Raw genomic sequence first — 22,973 nt, forward strand, 5'->3', positions numbered from 1 at the left:
TTGCAGGAAAATGCGCTGATCGATCAGCCCAAACAAACCCCCGATACACATTTGTTTTAGACACTTGGGCAAAAGTTCGATCATACTAATTAATCGTATTTATTGTTGGAACGCAAGAGCAACTCTTTTACATTTATCGCGAGATTTTCTTTAGCTCTCAATACAATTCCAAGGTGTTCAGACAATCTCCAAGGATTTATCATGAACTAGCACGATGTCCGTATGTTGAAGACATGCTCGGTATAGTACGAAGACGTACTCCGTTTAGTACGAAGTCATACTCAATATAATACGCCAAAGCCTGTGAGAAAGTCCGGGTGCGTGTACAGTTTTCTTAAAATTAATTTAAGGGGAGTGTCCGACCATCTTGTACATGTGTGGACCAAAATTGTTTTTAAACATTTCTTGAATTGACTCGTCCACGCGAAAGACTGACCAAAACTGTTGTCAAAAGATACAAATTGACCCACATCGTAGAATTTTGATTATGAAACCGGTTCCAAATTTAACAACAAACAACAATTGAATTTAGAACCGGTTTCAATTTTCAACAGACTAGGCTCTTTATTCAATACCTTTGGTTTCAATATTCAACGTTGAAATAATGACCCCCGGGTCAAAATTGTTCGTTACACCGACCATCTTATATTAATTTATTCCTTTAAAAGATTACAGCTCATTCATAGATATTCTCTATAGAGTTACATGTTTACACGAGCGGCTTCAATTTTAATTAAAAACAATCTGCCGAAAACATGAAATATTTTAATGATTAGGTCTTCCAGAATTATTATATTAATTAAACCTAAAAATATGTAGCTACAGGGTTATTTTTTTTCAAAGTGAAGTTTTCACGTACAATCGCTATGTTTTGTGTGATACATGTATTTATATTTCAAAAATTCCATTTTTAATAAAAATATTGGTATACATCGTTACACAATATGCAACATGTAGTTCAGAAATACGTTTTTACATATGCTGGAGAGATGTAAAGGAAAACATGAAAACTGGTCATTTATTATTTATTATGCTGTCAGATTTCGAACTGGTTGACACTCACTCACTCTAACACCTGTGTTGTTGTTATTTATAAAATACTTAGAATAAAAATACTTTATGTTCGGATGAGTGAAACGAAGGAGAACATAAATAATAATTTTAAGATATTACATAATGTCAAGTTTACATTGGGGAAGATGACAATCTGTGTATCTCGATCGAGGAAGTGTTTGGGCTGTCAGTGTTTTAAAATAAATACATTTTATTTTTGTATTCCGTTCTGGTACATTTAAATAACAGATTTTTAGAAAATCTGACCGTAAAGACATCAAACTTTCTGCGAGTGTCATTTCATGGTCAACTTAAAATAAGAATTTTGGCCCAAATGCAAGAAGGAATAAAAAAGAATTCTATTTCCAGAAAAAAAGTGTTAGTCAGACTTCATCCCAACCCCTCAGTTTAGAGTTACACAGTTTAATAACAGGATACCGAGTTCTTACTCTTAATGATGTATGATCATAAATCGTACAGATCATCATAAAAAAAATAAGTCATGTCGGCTTAATAGCAAGTTCCGGTTTAAAGACAGTTAAAAAAACAAAACTCTGTGGTTGGGGTCAATTTTCATCAAGATCAATTTTAAACGGGTTGAGGTCATCAGAGATTACCAAAAAAAACCACCCCAAACTTTTTCAAGCTGTGGAAAAATTACCCCGGGTATAAGTGTCTTTGGGTCTCAGTTTTCAATAGCCTTTGTAAACAAGACAAATATGGGGGAAAAACGTGTTGCATTACATTTGGATTTTTTTTTGGTAACACTAACATACTTAAATGTTATTGCTTTTGAACTTTTTGCCGTATAAACAGGAATGCAGCTTTGGGGGAAACTAAACAAAAACGGAAGAAGTTAGAATAGAATACATACACACTTTATCATCCAAATAAGACCCAACTATTCACTTCCTTCCTAGTGTATTTTTGGGAAGTGATTCCGGCATTTGATTAAAGATTGTTTGATATGGCAGTGCAAGGTACTGTATTTGTATGCTTTGATTGTCTGATAAATGATTTTTTGAGAACTCTATTAATATAACATTTATTTTTCAATAGTAATTTTTGTTTTTCACAATTACGGGTGATCTAAAAAAAAAAAAAGGACAAATACGAAAATATACGGTTCAAAAAACGTACGACGTGAATTTGTTGATAACATCCCATTGTGGTATTAACAAATTGATATAGATAATCATGATGAGCGATTAAGGTTCTTTCATGATACCAAAGAGGTCATGCAAATTTTTTCCTAATTAAATCCTGCAAAATTATGAAAAGCAAATTTTCATCTTGATTCATGATTTTTTGTATTTTTTTTTACAAAATATTTGTTATAGTTTGTGGTTTCTGGATGTACGGCCAAAATTGTTCTCAGAAATGTGGAAACTGCAAAGTCAACATCACATGTGACTCCACGGGACTTTGTACATCCGGGTGTCAGTTGGGATGGAAGGGATCTAAATGTTTAGAAGGTGGAGGATTCGAAGTTTGAACTTTTATTCTAGGAATACATTTTAAAAGGAAATTTGTATTGCAACATGCTTATCAGTGAACAAACATAAACTCTCTTTTCTTATAATAAAGTGAACATAATTATTTTTACTGCAGATCTTATCAATCGATATAGGGAAGAAAAAATATGGTTGTAACGACTGCCCCCAAAAATATGAAAAGATTCATATTTTTTGTTTTTAGATAACTTGCATAATCGTCTAGTTTCCTTTATATTTGGAGATACTTGTACATATTGTTTAGCTTTTGAATGAATGTTTGGATTTTCTCAGCTTTGGAGATGATCATACATACTTTTAGGTTGTGGACTTGAATTGATGTTTCATAATACTAGTATTGTTGTAGCCGTCGAGTTAATTGTACAGGATGTTTAGCTATTGCATTGTTTTAGCCGTGGAGTTTATTGTACAGGATGTTTAGCTATTGCATTGTTTTGGCCGTGGAGTTTATTGTACAGACTGTTTAGCTGTTGATTTGTTTTAGCCGTGGAGTTATCTGTACATGATGTTTAGCTGTTGATTTGTTTTAGCCTTGGAGTTTATTGTACAGGATGTTTAGCTATTGCATTGATTTGGCCGTGGAGTTTATTGTACAGACTGTCTAGCTGTTGATTTGTTTTAGCCGTGGAGTTAACTGTACATGATGTTTAGCTATTGTTTTGTTTTTGCCGTGGAGTTTTTGTACAGATTGTTTAGCTGTTGATTTGTTTTAGCCGTTGAGTTAACTGTACATAATGTTTAGCTATTGTTTTGTTTTTGCCGTGGAGTTTTTGTACAGATTGTTTAGCTGTTGATTTGTTTTAGCAATGGAGTTAACTGTACTGGATGATTAACTCGTGATTTATTTTGGCCGTGGAGTTTATTGTACAGAATGTTTGTTGATTTGTAACAGCCGGGGAGTAAATTGTACAGATTGTTTAGCCGGTAATTTGTATTAGCCATGGAGTTTATTGTACAGATTTTTTAGCTGTTGATTTGTTTTAGCTGATGAGTTAACTGTACAGGATGTTAGCTATTGTTTTGTTTTCGCCATGGAGTGAATTGTTATACAGATTGTTGGGTTGTTAATTTGTTTTACCCGTGGGGTTAACTGTATAGGATGTTTATAGCTATTGATTTGTTTTCACCGTGGATTAAACTGTACATGATGTTTAGTTGTTGATTTGTTTTAGCCGTTGAGTTAATTGTACAAACTGTTTAGCTGTTTATTTGTTTTAGCCGTAGGATTAAATGTACAGAGTGTTTAGCCATTGTTTTGTTTTGGCCGTTGAGTTTATTGTAAAGATTTTTAAGTTGTTGATTCTTTTTTGCTGTTGACTTAACTGTACTGATTGTTTCCTTGAACTGTTGATTTGTTTTTGCCATTGCGGTAATTGCACAAATTGTTTAGTTGTTGATTTGTTTTAGCCGTGGAGTTAATTGTACAGGCCTTGCTGTCATCAGCATCCCAAAGCCAATACTCAGTCTCAAGTCTAAGTTATGACCTCAAATATATGTACTTTTTCTTATGAGGGATTTGAGTTGAGGACTGAGTTGATTGATTTAAAAGATATAAAAAGTTTGGTGACGGCGGGGCTAGATTGTTTAAGGATTACGTTTACTTGGGGTTTGAGATTTCCAAAAAAATGTTTTTACAAAGTTCAATATCTGAAGTCCAAAGTTGTATTTAAAAAACAAAATAACAACGTTATTAACAAATATCGATATTGATATCCATTATTTGTTTATTTGAGGAAGATATGCTCCGACAAAGGTAGATTTATATTAAAACAGAGGAAATTCGGACTAATTTTTTCATTTTCTTTTTTTCTCTTAAAAACTTTCTGTTGCAATGTAATTGCAAAAGTTAAGTTTCAATATGTTTTTTCGTATCATTTTACATATTTTATGGTTGTATTTACTCTTCTATAAATTTATATCACTGGCTGGCACGCGATTGGAAAAATCTTAAAAATATGTAACGTGTCGCGGCCTCGACCAAGCGTCTCGGTCCGTACCCGGTTCACCCGCGTTTTATAGGGAATGCAAACGAAGAGTAAAATGACACTTGCCAAGTGCCTATATGATGTACGGAAAAGCTTTAATTCAAAATATACAGATATAGGTTAACCACTGCCTTGTGGTAATTCTCAATATATACAGATATATATAAGCCACTGCCTTGTGGCTATTTCTATGTTTGCCAACCGCCCTTGCCACCTGGCAAGGCAACTTGTCGCTCAGCCACTTGGTAATGCAAGTTGGTCAATCAGTTTGGCTATGCCACTTGGCCTATCAATTTGTTACTTGATAAAGAACCCAACCTAATCAACTTTAGTAAACCAAAGTTTCAACGTTACAGAATTCACCGACGTGATTTTCTCCTATACAGTAATTAGCATATAGGGATTACTTCTCGTATGAGTCTTCTGTACCCACTATACAATATCAACTACAATATAGTAGTGACACCATCTGACTCTTAAATCAATTGTATTATATCTCACAGAAGTGTTTAACGACAGCCAAACATACTTTCTCAATTTATAAGTCTATTTGACTAATAAGAAACTTCAATAACTGTTTTTGTTGTTTTGTTTTTATATAATAATAAAACTTGAATAACTCTTTTAATCATTTGACATTTTAATTACACTATTTACAATAATTACTAATAACAAAAATACAAACAAGGGAAGATAACTCTTTCAACCGTTTCAAATACATAAAATCGATTCAAGATAAAATATCTCGAAATGTTGATCATTGACCTTATATAATGTTAATGTCAACAGAATACAGACAACAAAAACAGTTTTAGACAATCAATGGTTTAGAGCTCCTATTGGTCAGTTTTTTGTAAAACTTGATCAAAAATGGGTACAGTTTTGGAAATTCGGACTAAATTAAACTTAAAATATGAGCTTAAAACGATTCAGTCAAATATAGAATTAGTAAAGCTATTCGTATTTTATCATTTCCCAACCTACAAATTGTTTCATTATTTCTAATAATTACAAAATAAAGAAAACCTTGAAAATGGTGGACAATTTTGACAATTTTTTCAAAAAACATCCAGAGGTCACTAGCAGAAAAAGTAGGTCATTGACCTATTTATTTGAAAGTGAAAAATAGCACCACAATAGTGGGGCTACAATGTAGAATAAGTAGTTTTTCGTTCCTATTAGTGGATATTTTTTCGCCCCTGAGTAAACGTAATCCTTAAGTTGCTGAATTGATTTTATGGATTGTTCAAGTTATTGAATTGATGCAACCGATTGTTCAAGCTGTTAAATTGATTGTATAGATTGTTTAAGTCTTTGAGTTGACTGTACAGACTGTTGTAGCCGTGGAGTTGAAACCCTACCCCCTGTCCACCCTTTTACTCTCTGGTTTTCTGGCTGTGACGTTGGTTCTGCTCCTGTTGGTTTCTGTAGAATTACACAGACAAATACAGAGGTATGTCCTTATTGTATTCAATATGAAATATTTCAATCACCATCCGACGCCTCTGAAATTTCAATGGGGACTTCGAGCAGAGAGAATTTTCATGATCATACTGGTTCAATTAAAAGTAAATTTCTGTGTAAAAATATTTCTCGAACGTTATTTTAAAATATAAGACATCATTACTTTCATTATCATGAATTATTATTATCATTGTTTATCTTTTCTCAGCAAAAATAAAACAAGACGAAGGAGTTATGAGCTTCCTGGAAAACAATTGATCGAAAAGGAAAGCGGTAAGCACATGTTTTATAAAAAGCACTTCTTTTATATAATGCAAACCCGTATGGAAACTTAAAACTAACAACATAAACGCGTGCGACTTTCATATAATTATTATGTTTAGCTCTTTAGTCACATAATCTTATCCAATCATACCGGGATCTTTTCAGACAATCGATATATACCTTTGGAGAACTATCAGCAAATTCCTGATCAACTCGAAAATAGTACACAATCGTTGGACGACTCGGACGATTGCAGTCATAGAGACTCATCCCACTATACGATTCCAAACATGACGTATGCTGGTAATAGCAACTATGAAAAAGACTGGACATCATAAAACTGCAAGTGCGGAATATTGCATGACTGAAAACCTTTCTATACACATGAAGATACTTTGTCATTTAAGTTTTGTGTAGAAATATCTATGACTCCCGTCCAGTTTACAGACACGATAAAACTTACATAAAAGCCAATAGCTTAAAATGAGCTGCAATAAAAAAGAATACAGTTTGGATGGATTGAACATTTAAGGCCGGTTGCGGGTTTAAAATGTTGCGCCCTCTGCGCAGGGTATCGCGCATTACTTTCGAAAAACGCAAATGCCAAATAAAATGTTCTTTACAGGTTATCATGTAACGTTTTTATTTTTAAAAAAATACTTAACACAAAACTGTTTTTAATGAAATGTATCGTTAGAATAATGTTCAGAAGTATTTTAGTCATTTCGCTGCTTCTTCAAAATCGACGTTATTCACGTCGGTGTCGATGCCTTACGATGACGTTAGTTGAGACTTTGACATAACAATTGATGAAAATAAACGTCGTGCATTTTTTATTGCAGCGTCAATAATTTAATTCTGGTTGTAACGCGCTTTCTGATTGGCTAAAAAATTTATTTTATATCGTATAAAGAATGTTGCCTACGTCATAGTAAGACTAACGTCAAAAACGTATCCATACGCCTGACGTTACGTTTGAATTTTGTAAAATTTTACGTTATTTTAAAGGTCAAATGACCGTTTTTATCTACAATGAAGAGTAAAAAAAATTAAATTATAAGCAATGAATTCAATATTTATTAGTTTTATATGATATAAAATGGTTTGAAACAGTTTACACTTTTAGTTAAATTTAAAAATATAATTTGCAAAATAAGAACATTTGGGCGATTCCTTCATGTTCTATGTGAGTGGAAATTAGGTTTTTTTTAAAATCCATTACAAATAAAATTAAGGTCAAGATCTAGTAAATGAAAAGTGCCTACAAGTTTATAAGATTTAAGATTTAAATTCTTTCTATGATGCTTCATAACAACAGCTTTGTTTGATAGCGTGTGCAATGAAAAATCATGTTTTAAACTGTCATTTTCAATGAAATATGAAGGAAATAAAGAACAAAGGACTATTTATGGTATGGGCCTAAAATGACCCCTTCAAAAGAATATCATCATTTTACAGTAATTCTTTGTTTTCTTTGTACAGATATATATGTGATGTTTTTTACTTATGTTCATTTTGATTCAGGTGCCCACAATTCAGAAATATGGCATTGTAAAGACAACCTTTTCCCGCCAGTTTTGCATTTTTAGCATATAACAGCTTGTTTTCAAGCAGTTTTTCTTTCAGAAAACATAGAGCGCATGCTTGAACAAACAAAATATTTTAATCAGAGATGTATATAGCCAAGACTAATAAGTGACAAAAAAATTTTCCTTGTTCAAGCATGCGCTCTATATTTCCCATTCGTAAAAATATGAGAACAAGAATAGAATTCCAGAGTCCCCCGCCGGTCAAGCAGTATAATAGTATCGAGTCTATCGACCAAGGCTGATTTTCGAACTTGACCAAGGTAATAGTAGTATAAACATTTGGTATAAATTTAATGAAAATCCGTCAAAATTTGTAGGCATGAGAGCGCTTACAAGGTCAATTTTTGGAAAAAAAACGGAGTCATGATTGTGGCCAAGTCCCATAACACCAACAAAAAGTATCGAACAATGCTGATTTTTGAACTTGACCAAAGTATTAGTGGTATAAACATTTGGTATAAATTTAATGAAAATCTGTCAAAATTTGTAGGCATGAGAGCGCTTACAAGGTCAATTTTTGGAAAAACGGAGTCATTATTGCGGTCAAAGTCCTAAAACGCCAACAAAAAGTATCGACTAACGCTGATTTTCGAACTTGACCAAGGTAATAGTAGTATAAACATTTGGTATAAATTTAATGAAAATCCGTCAAAATTTGTAGGCATGAGAGCGCTTACAAGGTCAATTTTTGGATAAAACGGAGTCATGATTGTGGCCAAGTCCCATAACACCAACAAAAAGTATCGAACAATGCTGATTTTTGAACTTGACCAAAGTATTAGTGGTATAAACATTTGGTATAAATTTAATGAAAATCTGTCAAAATTTGTAGGCATGAGAGCGCTTACAAGAACAATTTTTGGATAAAACGGAGTCATTATTGCAGTCAAAGTCCCATAACGCCAACAAAAAGTATCAACCAATGCTGATTTTCGAACTTGACCAAGGTAGTAGTGGTATAAACATTTGGTATAAATTTAATGAAAATCCGTCAAAATTTGTAGGCATGAGAGCGCTTACAAGGTCAATTTTTGGATAAAACAGAGTCATTATTGCAGTCAAAGTCCCATAACTCCAACAAAAAGTATCGACCAATGCTGATTTTCGAACTTGACCAAGGTAATAGTGGTATAAACATTTGGTATAAATTTAATGAAAATCCGTCAAAATTTGTAGGCATGAGAGCGCTTACAAAAAGTGTGACGGACGGACGCACGGACCCACGGACGCACGGACCCACAGACACACGGACCCACGGACACACGGACCCACGGACACACGGACCCACGGACACACGGACGGACGGACGCCCGGCATTTCTATGTCCCCGCTCCGCGTTGCGGCGGGGGACAAAAACGTCAATTTTTGACTGATTTTGATTGAATTATAGAAATAGCGTCACTTCTGACGTCATATACTGCAAGTGAGTGCAAATAAATCAAATAAATATGTGAAAAATATATTATATTTACATTCCACATATTTTTTGCTTGTAAAGTGGGTTGAAAGCTACGGCAGATATAATACTGTAATGCACACAGGGTACTCAAAGGTTAAAATGGCGAGTTTCCTTATGACGTCACAAACGTTGAACGCTGTTAACTGCAACGTCACAAGCGAAAATCAACGTTCACGCTTGCAGCTGTTACTGTGGCTCTTCCATTAATATGAACTTACCCTTATGATAAGATATGAATTTTAAGGTATAAATCACATTTTCAGACAAGGCATGAAGTTAAAATAATGAAAATGTAAGCATTAAATCATGATTTTTTTAAAGTATACAGTCTCATAACTGCAGCAATGCTTGCATACAAATTTTATAACGCGCTAACGCGCGTTACTCAATTTGTATGCACACACCGCTGCAGTTATGAAACTGTATACTTCAAAAAATCATGATTCAATGCTATATTATATCAACTCTTCTAAAAAATAACATTATATAAATAGTGCCTGTTTGGGAGGGTAACAGTTGAAATTGACACACCGGGGAAACCATTGTCAACCAACGCGAAGCGGAGGTTGGCAATGGTTTTCGAGGGGTGTCAATTTCAACTGTTACCCTCCCAAACAGGCACTATTTATTTTATTATACTGAATGTCTTAATTTTAGAGAAATTTTTACTGCTTTTATATAGAAATGACGCGAATTCTACGGCGAACTGTACGCGCATAATTTACGCGCATGTAACAATAAGTTGTGTTACCCGTTGCTTAGTGTGTTGCTATCGCTGAGGGTAATAGAACGGATTATCAACTGCGTCTAAACCAATCAGATTTCAGTATTTAACATGAAAGTATAAAAAAACATTTTATTGTACCCAAAACACTTTAAACAAGAGGCCCAGGGTCCACATTTCTCACCTGAGCAACAATTGCCTTAACTCTGATCAAATTAGCATTACAGTATCAAAATATCTTAACAACTAAGTACAGTAGATCTTGCTAAAAAAAATTTCAAAATCTGCCAATTTTTATCCACATCTTTTTTTGGGGGTAAATACCAAGCCCCTTTTATTGTTGTACCTCCTTTTTCTCTATTCCTATATACCCCCCCCCCCCCATTTCATGGCCCCACTTTTCTCTAGGGAATCATGGTTTCATCAAACTTAAATCTGCATAACCTTTCAAACTAAGTACTGAGTTTTGGACAGAAAACTTTCCCAGAATATTTTTAAAGATTTCCTCTGTATATTCCTATGTAAAAATTCAAACTGCCATCGCGGCCCCGCCCTACCACTAGGGACTGTGATTTTGCAAACTTGAATTTACACTACCCGAGGATGCCTCTACACACGTTTAAGCTTTTCTGGCCAAATAGTCTTTAAAAAGAAGATTTTTAAAGATTTTCTATATATATTCGTATGTAAAAATTCATCCCCCATTTTGGCCTCACTCTACCCCTGGACTATTATTTAAACAAACTTAAATCTATACGATCTGGGGATGCTTCCACTCAAATTTGGGCTTTCCTGACCTAATAGTTCTTGAGAAGAAGATTTTTTAAGATTTCCTCTATATATTCCTATGTAAAACTTGACCCCCCTCTTGTGACCCCACCCTACCCCCGGGGACCATGATTTGAACAAACTTGAATCTACACTACTCGAGGATGCTTCCATTTTAATTTGAGCTTTCCTGGCCTTATAGTTTTTGAGAAGAAGATTTTTAAAGATTTTCACTATATATTCCTATGTAAAACTTCACCCAACTCTTGTGGCTCCACCATACCCCCAGTGACTATGATTTGAACAAACTTGAATCTACTCTACCTGAGGATGCTTCCATTTTAATTTGAGCTTTTCTGGCCTATAGTTTTTGAGAAGAACATTTTTTAAGATTTCCTCTATATATTCCTATGTAAAACCTGATCCCCCAATTGTGGCCCCACCCTACCCCCGGGGACCATGATTTGAACAAACTTGAATCAACACTACTTTAGGATGCTTCCATTTTAATTTGAGCTTTTCGACCCGATAGGTTTTGAGAAGAAGATTTTTAAAGATTTTCTCTATATATTCCTATGTAAAACTTGATCCCCCAATTGTGGCCCCACCCTACCCCCGGGGACCATGATTTGAACAAACTTGAATCTACACTACTTGAGGATGCTTCCGTTTTAATTTGAGCTTTTCTGGCCTGATAGTTTTTTAGAAGAAGATTTTCAAAGATTTTCTCTATATATTCCTATGTAAAACTTTATCCCCCTATTTTGGCCCCACCCTACCCCCGAGACCAATGATTTGAACAAACTTGTATCTACACTACCTGAGGATGCTTCCATTTTAATTTGAGCATTTCTGGCCAGATATTTTTTGAGAAGAAGAAGATTTTTAAAGATTTCCTTTATATATTCCTATGTAAAAATTGATCCCCCTCTTGTGACCTCATCCTACCCCCGGGGACCATGATTTGAACAAACTTGAATCTACACTACTTGAGGATGCTTCCATTTTAATTTGAGCTTTCCTGGCCTAATAGTTTTTGAGAAGAAGATTTTTAAAGCTTTTCACTATATATTCCTATGTAAAACTTAACCCCCCTCTTGTGGCCCTACCATACCCCCAGGGACTATGATTTGAACAAACTTGAATCAACACTACCCGAGGATGCTTCCATTTTAATTTGAGCTTTTCAGGCCTACACAATGTATAGTTTTTGAGAAGAAGATTTTTTAAGATTTCCTCTATATATTCCTATGTAAAACTTGATCCCCCAATTGTGGCCCCACCCTAACCCCGGGGACCATGATTTGAACAAACTTGAATCTACACTACTTGAGGATTTTCTCTATATAGTCCTATGTAAAATTTGATCTCCCTATTGTGGCCCCACCCTACCCCCGGGGACCATGATTTGAACAAACTTGAATCTACACTACCTGAGGATGCCTCCACACAATTATAAGCTTTTCTTGGCAAATAGTTTTTGAGAAGAAGATTTTTGGAAAATACCAACAAATTTTCAATAATTCTCAATTATCTCCCCCTTTAAGAGGGCGTGGCCCTTCATTTGAAGAAACTTGAATCCCCTTTACCTAGTGATGCTTTGTGCCAAATTTGGTTGAAATCTGCCCAGTGGTTCTGGAGAAGAAGAAGAAAATGTGAAAAGTTTACAACGACAACGCCGCCGACAACGCCGACGACAGACAACGGACAAATTTTGATCAGAAAAGCTCACTTGAGCTTTCAGCTCAGGTGAGCTAAAAATGGCGAATTATGGGGGCCAAATTTAACTCCAAAAACGGAATTAAATAAGCTCTTGACCTCCTCTTTAAAATGGTGTCAAATTGAATATAGGTATCGGGATTACTTTTTCCATGATTTGATATAGAATGTCAAGAAATTGTTTACTTTTCTACATAATTCCTTTTAAGCCGTAAAGTACGGGAAAAAGACTCTTCAAATCAACTATGACGTCATAATGGTTCTAGCACCAAAAATACACTCGGGTCAGTCTGGGATCATTTACTAGGTCTTGACCTTAAATTTTAGCTATCGAATTGAAGAGAGAGAGAAAAAGAGAGAGAGGGGGGTGATTTATATTATAATGGCATAGATTTATCCAAATTATGTTTGCATCGATAGAAAATAAAGATAGAACTAATAAGCAAATCTGGTGAAAATTGGTTAATACAGTAAAACTCGGTTATTAGAGAGTCTTGGAGAACAAGGGATTTACTTTGTTATATCCGTAATTCGTTATATACGTATAGCGAATTCATATTAAATAATAAGTATATCGAATTCACTATACATGTATACATGTTTTCTTTCACCATACTATAATTTTTGCTAATCAAGGTTTAATTTAAAATAATAAAACATTACTTTAAAACCTGTAATTATCGGATTGTGAGTCGAAAAAATGTATATACAAATAAGTTGATTCTAAGTATTATGCTAAATGGTAGTGCAAACATTTTTAACTGTAAAGAAATCCGTTATAAAAGTGTTAAATTTTGTTATAATTATTCACCTCTATGGGACTCAAAATCAGTTCGCTATATCCGTGAATTCGTTATATCCGAATACGTTATAACCGTAAAATTTTGCCAAGATTTGTAAAGAATTTGATCGCGGATTCAACAAAACAGAATGATGCTATCCTTATGGTTAATTTTCTAAATGTTTTAATAAATCTATTGTACTTATCTACATTTGTAATACTTACAGATATATAGCAAAATTTGGTGCATAAACGATGATATTAAATAGACGAAAGATATTGGCTTATTATAGAGATTTTTTTTTATTTATTAATCTTGTAAATGAACCCGACGGGAACTGAATGCCATTTTCATGCACCTATTCCAAAAACAAGCTTGATAACAGCTTTCTAGAACTTTCATTACTTTTATTTCATACAAGTATGTTGTTTTAAACTTCATATATCTCTTTAAAAGGCACTTTTTTAAAATTCAGCTTATTAAGGTTAAAACAACTAAGTAGTTAATAAAATCAATCTTGTTAGCTTTTTTAGAATTAAACAATGGCAAAATTGTTCATTCATGTTTCTGACAAAAAATCATATTAGTATTATCTAAATAGGAAAGAATTTGCTTAAAAAGACCAACGGCAAACTAAATATCAAACCAAGTTCATTAGAAGGTGTAGTACATCTTGATGTTGGGACGTGCTAACTTTCAAAAGAAACATAAAAATTAACAATAACTGTATATATATTCTTTTCACCACGATTTACATATATAACAGCAAAGTGCAGAAGATATAAAAAATCGTCAGCCACTGAGCTGTATGTCATTAGTTTGATATATGCTGAAGCTTTCACATCGCAAAATGTTCATCAAAAGAATACATCTTTATAAGATGACATACAGAGCTCTGCTTCTTCACACCAGAATCTCTGACCCTTGGAACATGCCATGGTTTATGTGAAATACGGCCCTTAGTCATTTGGCAAAAGAAAAAATAAATATCGGATTTTTTTCCTTTAGTTTGCGTCGTACTTATTCTTTGTTAAATATATATGTAATCTTATAGAATCCTTTTTTCATCCAAGTTGAAACAATCACAGGGGAGATATATACATCATTATTAATAGTAGTGGGCACTGTTTATATTCAATACCCATGCACATTTAGTTCAGCCCCGCATTTGAAAGCCTTAAAAATACTCAAGCGCATTCAATACTTTTTTACTCAGTTGGTCAATGTATCTTGTCAAAACCTTCCTCTATGGGAAAGGAGAAAGAGGCACCTCACTGCGCTGATATAAAACTTCTAGAAAGATGAAAAAGTGCAGTGGGCCTTCCCCATTGTGAATTGATGTTGCGAAAACATTTTTGATTTGTAGTTCTTTGTTCTTTTCGGCTTTTATACAGGATAAAATACTAGATTGAAAAGCAATATAATACATTTACTTGTAGGTGTCCATTTAAAAAAAAATGATGGATGGAAAAGATATCCATTCTCAATAATAGCCGGAAAGGGGTAAAGCAGTTAACCTTTTGGATAGCCACTGATACCCCCCCCCCCCAAAAAAAAAACCCCAAAAAACATACTACACGTAGTATTATAGTCTGTCCCAAGATATTTTGCTGCATTTTTCTTAAATTATTCGATATTTATAAATACCTCTTGATTCAGACGATTTCCATTCAACAGTGTGAAAAATCCCAAGATTTCCCTTTTGAAACGCCCCTCTAGCTTGTCAGGTTTCAACACACGGCTAAAAATAGAATGTCTACGAGGATTTTGCATTGCATCAGCCATTTAGCCCGGATGATAACGTGGAAAAATTGTGCGAGGTATTTTGAGTGACTTCCAAATGGAGTAAAGATGTCAACATTCCCCATTATAAATCTCCGTAACAAAGTTTTCGTTTCTGTGAATTTTTTCGACTAAAAAACGATAATGTGTGAATGAAGATATCTTTGAAATTTTCCCTTTCTTCGATTTCAATTGCACTTCTTTCACAGATATGTGTATTTCTATTAAAAATCGTCAAAATCTGCAGCATAAATATTTTGGGATAGACTATAAATGTTTAACGCCTTAAGAATGACACAGAAAGCGAAATACAGCAAAGAAACACTAACACACTAGAAAGTAATCCAATTTGATGTATATCAATCTAATGTAAACCGCCTTTTAATTGCGACAACTTTATTTCGCGATTTTTCACAGAAAACATGGTTTGAGACTGGATTTCGAGATTCACATCCGATTTGTCATCTACATCTGTTTGGCTAAGACTAGTTCGGGGCGAGATATATTCGCGTCAACAAGCCTCTCGCAAAACTCGCAAAAATTCTTGCATGTGATAAAAAGTGGTAAAAGGTACTCACATTTTTAGAATCTCGAATCAAAATTTATCCACTTGATCATATCAATGTAACAAAAATTTCACTATACGCTGTCCCGAGTTTTTGCTTCCACCACTTTTTGCTTGATATTTCAATATTAGTAAATACTTTTGTGCTCAAACTACGTCCATCCACTAATATGAAAAATGTCCAGATTATCTGTTTTGAAACGCCCCCTCTACCGCTTCAGGTTTCAATACACATCCCAAAATTGAAAGACTACGGAGATTTGGCATTGCATCAGCCATTAAGAGGCCCGGATGATAACGTTAAAAAATTGCGCGAGGTATCCCGAGTACTCCCGAATGGAGAAAAGATGTAAACATATCCCATTATAAATCTCCGTAAGAAAATTGTTTTTGTTCCAGTGAAATTTTATGAGTGAAAAGGGATAATTGTTCAATGAAGATATCTTGGATATATTCCCTTTTAATCGATTTCAATTGTATTTCTTTTACAGGTATGTTTATTTTTATTAAAAATCATCAAAAATGGAAGATAGATATGCATGGTCAGAAGTAGACTGAGATAGACTGTAATATTTGAAATTTACATTCTTTACTGGATATCTTTCTACATACACAAGATACTGTGTCATTTGAATTTCGTAATGCAATACCAACCACTTCCGTCGAGCTATTAATTTGTTAAAGGTATATGTGGCGTATTTGGAGTAAAAATTTTGACATGTGTTTGAGTAAAAATATACATCGTGCTTCTTATTATAAGACGTTTCACAAACTCTAGGCCCATGAAACATGTTCTTTCTTTTGTTATTTGTCTGGAAACTTTGCTACACGTCTGATGAATATTAATGTGATCCGCCATTTGTAACGCCACTGCGCATGAGTGCGGGAAAACCTAGCATTTGAACAGTTTGTTTACAAATTAGAATCACGTTTTTCATGTCTTGAATTAGATAATTCTTATATCAGATGATACCTGAAGCATTATTATATCGTTCTTCATTAATGTAGAACGATATAAATTGCTAATTATTTGTAATAAAGATGAAATACGATTTTATCATCAACGACACGGTAAAATGAGTGATTTACCCCCCCCCCCCCCTCCTCTCCCTGAGGGATGCATGTACTGAGAGTGTTTATTTTTACTGATTTAAAAAAATTCCTCTACTTATGGTTTATAACTTATAACGTTAAGACATGGAACATGTGGAGTACGTACGAAACTGACTAGCAAAACCCTTACAACTTCATGATAAACTTAAGTTTAATTCGGCTGTAATTCCTATTCCATCTTTCAACATGGTCCGTCTCTTTCTTTGATTTTTGCCAAATCTGTCAAACCTAACGGTACATTTATCTTTCTTGTCGTCGCCATTGTTGTTGTGATAAACTGAGCGTGGTATCACGTGACCGATTTAAGGCGGGGTTCAAATGCTGGATTTACTATCTACTCCATAATAATTATAAAAATTATTTATTTCTATATCTTTTTAACCCGAATGATATAAACTCTATAAAAGATAAATACTGTATCTTTATATAACTTACTTAAATCAATCAATCAATCAAATATTTGTTAGCATGAAAAAATACGCCACATATGCATGTACCTTTAACAGATGACCAGTTCAACTGACATGGAAGTCAATTGCTTAAAACTAACAAGTTAACAAGTTGAAATAAAAAATGTACAACTTAGGTGGCTATTTAAAGCGGATTCTATTCAATATTTCCGCCCCCCCCCCCCCCCCGAAAAAAGAGATAATTTTGACGACTGGATACAATAAACAAATGTTTTACACTTTATGTGTTGAACATATTTTATTGACTAATGCCAAAAGGATTGGACACAAGTTCCAAAAACTTAGAATGTCCTACACTTTATATAAAGGTACAGACAACTATTTCTTGAATGAGCAATGCAATGCCAGCATTCGATTGAAATGATAAAATGGATGAATTGAAAATAAGTTTAGATAGGTAAAGAGATGGATGACACCTTTTGTCGTTCTAACGGTACAGATAAACAGATAGATGATTGAATTGTCAAAATTCTAAAACTTATATCTCTCAGCTCTTTTTATTTCTGATCGCCATCAATTTTTTTCGTTTATATAGAATAATAGCGTCTCTTCAATCCAGCGATACCTCTGATACCAGGCACTCGCCGAGTCTCTTTTGTATCAGGTTTTCCAGAGGAAGATTTCTGATCTGTAAATGAAAATCTGACAATAATACAACCAACCAACTACAAATAGTCACAAAGTTACGAGTAGTTACAAAAAAGCGACAATATTCAAACTAACAATTTATAATAATATAATAATAACAAAAGTTATTGTTCATTTGTATGTATATTTCCTTGCATTTTTTCTTTCTCGTTAATACTTTCATTGATTTTTTAAAGTATTGAGAATACCATCTACTTGTATAACAATTGATTATAGATCCAATCATGCTAAAAAAAACATTTAAAACTGCAATAATATTTTTTCTGAACTAAAGTGTTAAGTGTTTCAATCACAATTCAAAAACCCAACGCAGAAACATCTAAAACCATCTAAAAAATAAGCAGATTTGATTATGAGCCAACAAAGGAGATGGGGGAACAAGATAGTGCAAATGCCCATTTGGTTTTGTCGTAAAAAAAAATTCAAATTAATTTTTTTCCAATTAAATACACTAAATGATGTTATATTACAAGTTTACAAAAGCACAATTTCTAACTACATTCAGTTTTAAATATAAAAAAAGATAAGAAAAAAAAGTAAATTCTAAAGTTTTGGTGGTATCGAAGACCACAACCTAAAAACCCTAGCTATATAATTTTACCTAATGTCTGGTGCTGTAACCACTGAGCCATTTCAGTCAAAACACAGTTCATTGTTAAATGCTAAATGCAACTTCAGCCACGATTTTACGGACTTGTAGTATTTTCTCTAAAACGATCAATTTTTGGGATACAAAATGACATTTCTAAAGTATAGTGGGTCATCTCTCCACGTTTTTGTTGATTCAAATCGGTTTGATTTCCTTTAAACCTTTTATAGACTATGACAAAAATATGGAGCTCAGACCCATTCTATTAAAGAAAAGGCATTGAAGTTCTAAAATTGGCACTATTTGGAGGTTTTGACACGCATACGCCAGTTTAAATCAACCTATTCCAAATATTTAACATATTTTAAGGTTATAAATCTATATTGTGGTAAATATACATTGTTTTCAATAATTTAGAAAGAAATTATGAGATTTGTTCATATTTTACTTTTATACTATCTTATCTATCCTTATATAGGCAGTTTGCACGCCTTATTCACCCATGTTCTTTAACCTCATACAGCCACTTAATATGCAAATAAATGACGAGACAAAGCAGAAAAATATTGGTTCGCCTTGCAATAAACAACAGTCCCCCTTCCTTAATTAACTGATGAAAATTTACCTTTCGAAAAATTGACTTTATCACTTCAAGTATTTTTTTTACAATCGATATTTGATCCATTTTTTATTCAGATCAATATTTAATGATTCTAATTTAAATTTTGATCACACTGAAAAAACCCAATCCCCACCTACTACGAGGGTTGTTCGGAAATTATTAAGATAACACAGATATAATCCTTTCTAAGTATCTCAAATAAAAAAATCAAATTGGAAGAAGGATGAATGCAATTTTTGTATTTTTAATTTGAACCCGATTAAAAGATTTTGAAATGTTTACAGAAGAACGAGAAATCTAGTTCTTCCAATAAAACAAATTTCTGGTATAATTGATTGGTTTAGGCATTTATTTTAAAAAGATTTTTTTTTTTAAATGAAAACAAAACACTAACAACAACTTACCTGGTATATTCCGTTCATCTCTTTTTAAACCTTAACATTGAGAAAAATAAGCATTACTTATATACACTGTATATCTTTTTCATTGAAGATAAAATATATTAATATAAATTCCATCAAAGTACGTGAAAGGAAATGAAACATTACCTTTAACTTCATCCTGGAGAGCTATCAAACTAAATAGTACCAAGACAAGGCAGAAAATACGTCCAGACATCCTGACAATCCTGTTCAATTCTTACCTGTAGTCGATGGTAATTTATAGGATAGTCTGTAAAAACCGATGTTTGTCTACTGCTTGATTAGATAAGCTTTACTGCAGCCATTTTTGCGCATTTTAGTTAAAATTTGGAAAGTATTTAGTTTTTTATTTTAAAAACGAGATTTTTAGTCACGATTTCGTGAAATTATATCCAATATTGAATAATTTGGCTCATTTAATTGTAGTTTTTATAATTGGCTTTTTATATTTCCTTTCAATATGTTCATAAATCGTGATGCATAAAAAAGAGTAAGCATTTACTAGTATTCATGTATCAAATACATGCGTATCTGACAAAATACGATGCAAAGCTAAGCACACATTTAAATGACCTTCAAAATATCACTGGTAAAATTTGCAACATTAATAATTTGTAAATAATATGTCTCCAGAGCGTCATTGTAAATGAGGGACACTTAAACCCATTTATATTTAGCATAAGATTCAACTAGAATACGTCTTATGTACTAGTACTGTATTGATTGGGGACTTGAAGATTTAGATACTAGTATATCTACATATAATGTATAATATATACATATGATATACCGGTGTCGTAAAACACTTTTTAAAGACGTTAAAAACTTATTTGTAGAATGGTCGCAAAGGAGGCGATTTTTAAATTTTAATTTAAGAACAAGGAACTAAGCTCTTCAAATAAAATCTATTTGATTTCGGTGTTTACTTTTTTTTAGATTTATTAAATAAAACAACAATTTATTTGGTACACTGCACTCATCTCTTTAAAAACCTTAACGTAGTTTTAATGGAAAAGAGACATTACTTACATACAATCTACTTTTTTTTCATATGAAGTAAAATATATTAAAATCAATTCCATCAGAGAATGTTCAATTCTTACATCTAATCAATGGTAATTAATAGCATAGTCTGTAAAAATCTATGTTTGTCAACAGCTTGATTAGATAAGCAGCTTAGCAACGATCTTTATGCTTTTTATTTTCAAATTTGAAAAGAAGTTTATATTAGAATTTAAAAATTAGAATGCTATGTCAGGATTACGTGAAATTATTATCTAATAGTGAATTATTTAGTTCATTTTGTAGTGTTTTTATGATTGGTTGCCTATATTTTTTTCCAGTCTGTTGATAAATCGTGATGGATAAAACTGTGTTTTGTAATAAAGAGTAAGCGGTTATTTTGGTAGAAATTTAATATACATGTTTATCTGACAAAATACAATACAAAGTTAAGCACACGTTTGAATTACTTTCAATTTATAAACATCTTTAAGATACCACTAGTTAAATTCTTAAAGATGTTTATGAATTGAAAGTAATTCAAAATTTAAGATACCACTAGTTAAATTCACCTTCTAAAGTCTATGCTCCACGTCCCTGTCGTAGGAGGTGGAAACGGGTTATGCCGGCTAACGGGGCTATGCCTGCAGCATGGGGCCAGTCACACCTTCTGCGGTGAACACTGACTACAGAAACAGACACACAGAGAAAAATATTACCTGGTTCACCAGTAGGTAACATCATAAATAAAAGCATGACGTCTAGTCAGGAAAATCATCAGAGAACTACTAGACTGAGAAGCTACCTTCTGAGACAAAACAGCAACATCAACATAGCAGCATGGAACATGTGGACTATGTTTGAAACTAGCAGATCAGCACAGATCGCCATAAGATGAAGCAATATGACATCAGTATTCTTGGCATAAGTGAAGCACGTTGGACAGGCTCTGGAAAAATAACTTGTAATAGTAGTGAGACCATCATCTACTCAGGCAAGGATCAAGATCACCAGAGAGGCGAAGCAATAATGATGAGTAAGGAAACATCAAAGACACTGATAGAATGGTACCCTGTGAACGACAGAATAGTGTATGCTAGGTTCAATTCCAAACACATCAAGCTCGGTGTGATTCAGTGTTACTCGCCAACCAACGATGCTTGTGATGACGAAAAGGACACTTTTTACAATCTACTTCAGAGTGTGCTACATCGAACTCCGAAACATGATATGGTGATAGTTATTGGAGACCTTAATGCTAAAGTGGGACAGGATAACACCGGCAAGGAGGCATGTATGGGAGCACATGGCATTGGACAATTAAATGAAAATGGAGAACATCTACTAGACTTCTGCGAGATGAATGACTAGTGGTCTGCAACACAATCTTTGCACACAAGGCCATTCACAAGTACACTTGGGTTTCGCCAGATAAGAGAACAAAGAACCAAATAGACTACATCATGATCAATAAGAGGTGGAGGAGATCAGTTATAGATGCTCGGACGTACAGAGGTGCAGATATTAACAGCGATCACATACTTTTGCGTGCCAAGATACAACTTAAGTTAAAGGCGATGAGGAAAGTGCAAGGACGAAGGAAGTTTGCAGTGAATAAACTTAAACAGCTTGAAGTAAAGGAAGCCTTTAAACTGGAACTGAGGAACAGATTCTCTGCACTAGAGACCATGAATGATTAAAACAACATGGACAAAAAGTGGGATAATATCAAGGACTGTTTTACTTCCGCTGCAACTGACACACTGGGATATAGGAAAAGTGTGAAAGAAGAATGGATAACATCAGATACATGGATTCTAATATCAGAGAGAAAGAAGATCAGATCAAAAATGTTAGAATGTAAAGACAACACAGAGATGGAATCCTTGTCAAAGTCTTACAGAGACAAGGACAGAGAGGTCAAGAGGAGTGCAAGACGTGACAAACGAAAATTCATAGAAGACAGTGCCTGTAGAGCCGAGGAAGCAGCAAGGACTGGAAATATCCAAGAACTCTATAAAATTACAAAAATGATGTCTGGAAAATTTACCAACAATTCAAGTGTTGTGAAAGACCAGCATTGCAACATTCTTTCCAAGGACAGCGACATCATGAAAAGGTGGGCAGAACATTTTAAATCAGTTTTGAATAGAGGAGACCCATACCAACCACCAGATATTGACAACGAAAATGTAACAGAACTTGACATCAGTGTGGAGGAAATAAGTCTAGTGGAAATACAGAAAGCAATCAGGAAAATGAAAGACAACAAGGCTGCAGGAATAGATGACATCCCAGCAGAATTACTAAAAGCAGACATTGAAGCAACATCTATTGTTATGCATGACCTTTTCCAAGATATTTGGAGAACCAACATGATGCCATCAGATTGGAAAAGTGGAATTATTATAAAACTTCCAAAAAAGGGAGATAAAACAG

The 22,973-nt window shown here is 33.7% G+C and overlaps 2 protein-coding genes and 2 long non-coding RNA genes across 4 annotated transcripts in view; 3 read left to right on the top strand and 1 right to left on the bottom strand.

Annotated features, from left to right (window-relative positions):
• The window catches only part of LOC136270243 (uncharacterized), a 36,231-nt gene extending 27,171 nt beyond the window's left edge, over positions 1 to 9,060 (top strand). Inside the window, exons 3-4 of the long non-coding RNA XR_010707990.1 lie at positions 8,702 to 8,816; positions 9,046 to 9,060. This is a non-coding gene — a long non-coding RNA (uncharacterized lncRNA). The remainder of the gene's footprint in view (positions 1 to 8,701; positions 8,817 to 9,045) is intronic.
• On the top strand, positions 1,907 to 6,618 carry LOC105335102 (uncharacterized). Its single transcript, XM_011438813.4, has 5 exons — positions 1,907 to 2,033; positions 2,394 to 2,528; positions 5,894 to 6,005; positions 6,225 to 6,289; positions 6,446 to 6,618. Exons 1-5 carry the CDS (start codon positions 2,021 to 2,023, stop codon positions 6,616 to 6,618), a joined length of 498 nt encoding a protein of 165 aa, XP_011437115.3. The 5' UTR covers positions 1,907 to 2,020.
• Positions 9,061 to 17,542: 8,482 nt separating the features above from the next.
• LOC117684609 (uncharacterized) lies at positions 17,543 to 19,979 on the bottom strand. The gene is made up of 3 exons (XR_004598333.2): positions 19,659 to 19,979; positions 19,515 to 19,544; positions 17,543 to 17,879 (listed from the first exon to the last, which is right to left on the bottom strand). It is a non-coding gene; the product is annotated as an uncharacterized lncRNA (long non-coding RNA).
• A 1,449-nt stretch (positions 19,980 to 21,428) lies between these two features.
• LOC105335130 (craniofacial development protein 2) lies at positions 21,429 to 21,905 on the top strand. Its single transcript, XM_011438885.3, has one exon. The coding sequence runs from the start codon at positions 21,429 to 21,431 to the stop codon at positions 21,903 to 21,905; it is 477 nt and encodes a 158-aa protein (XP_011437187.3).
• Positions 21,906 to 22,973: the final 1,068 nt, after the last annotated feature.

Source organism: Magallana gigas, chromosome 7 (assembly GCF_963853765.1).
Source record: "Magallana gigas chromosome 7, xbMagGiga1.1, whole genome shotgun sequence".
NCBI lineage: Eukaryota > Metazoa > Mollusca > Bivalvia > Ostreida > Ostreidae > Magallana > Magallana gigas.

What these genes read in the sequence shown, in the direction of transcription:
- LOC105335102 (XM_011438813.4), top strand. An exon ending in GGGATCTAAATGTTTAGAAG is followed by an intron (nt 2,529 to 5,893) that starts GTGGAGGATTCG and finishes AGACTGTTGTAG; the next exon opens with CCGTGGAGTTGAAACCCTAC. An exon ending in TTACACAGACAAATACAGAG is followed by an intron (nt 6,006 to 6,224) that starts GTATGTCCTTAT and finishes ATCTTTTCTCAG; the next exon opens with CAAAAATAAAACAAGACGAA.
- LOC105335130 (XM_011438885.3), top strand. Translation starts at nt 21,429, where the DNA reads ATGAAGCAATATGACATCAGTATTCTTGGCATAAGTGAAGCACGTTGG.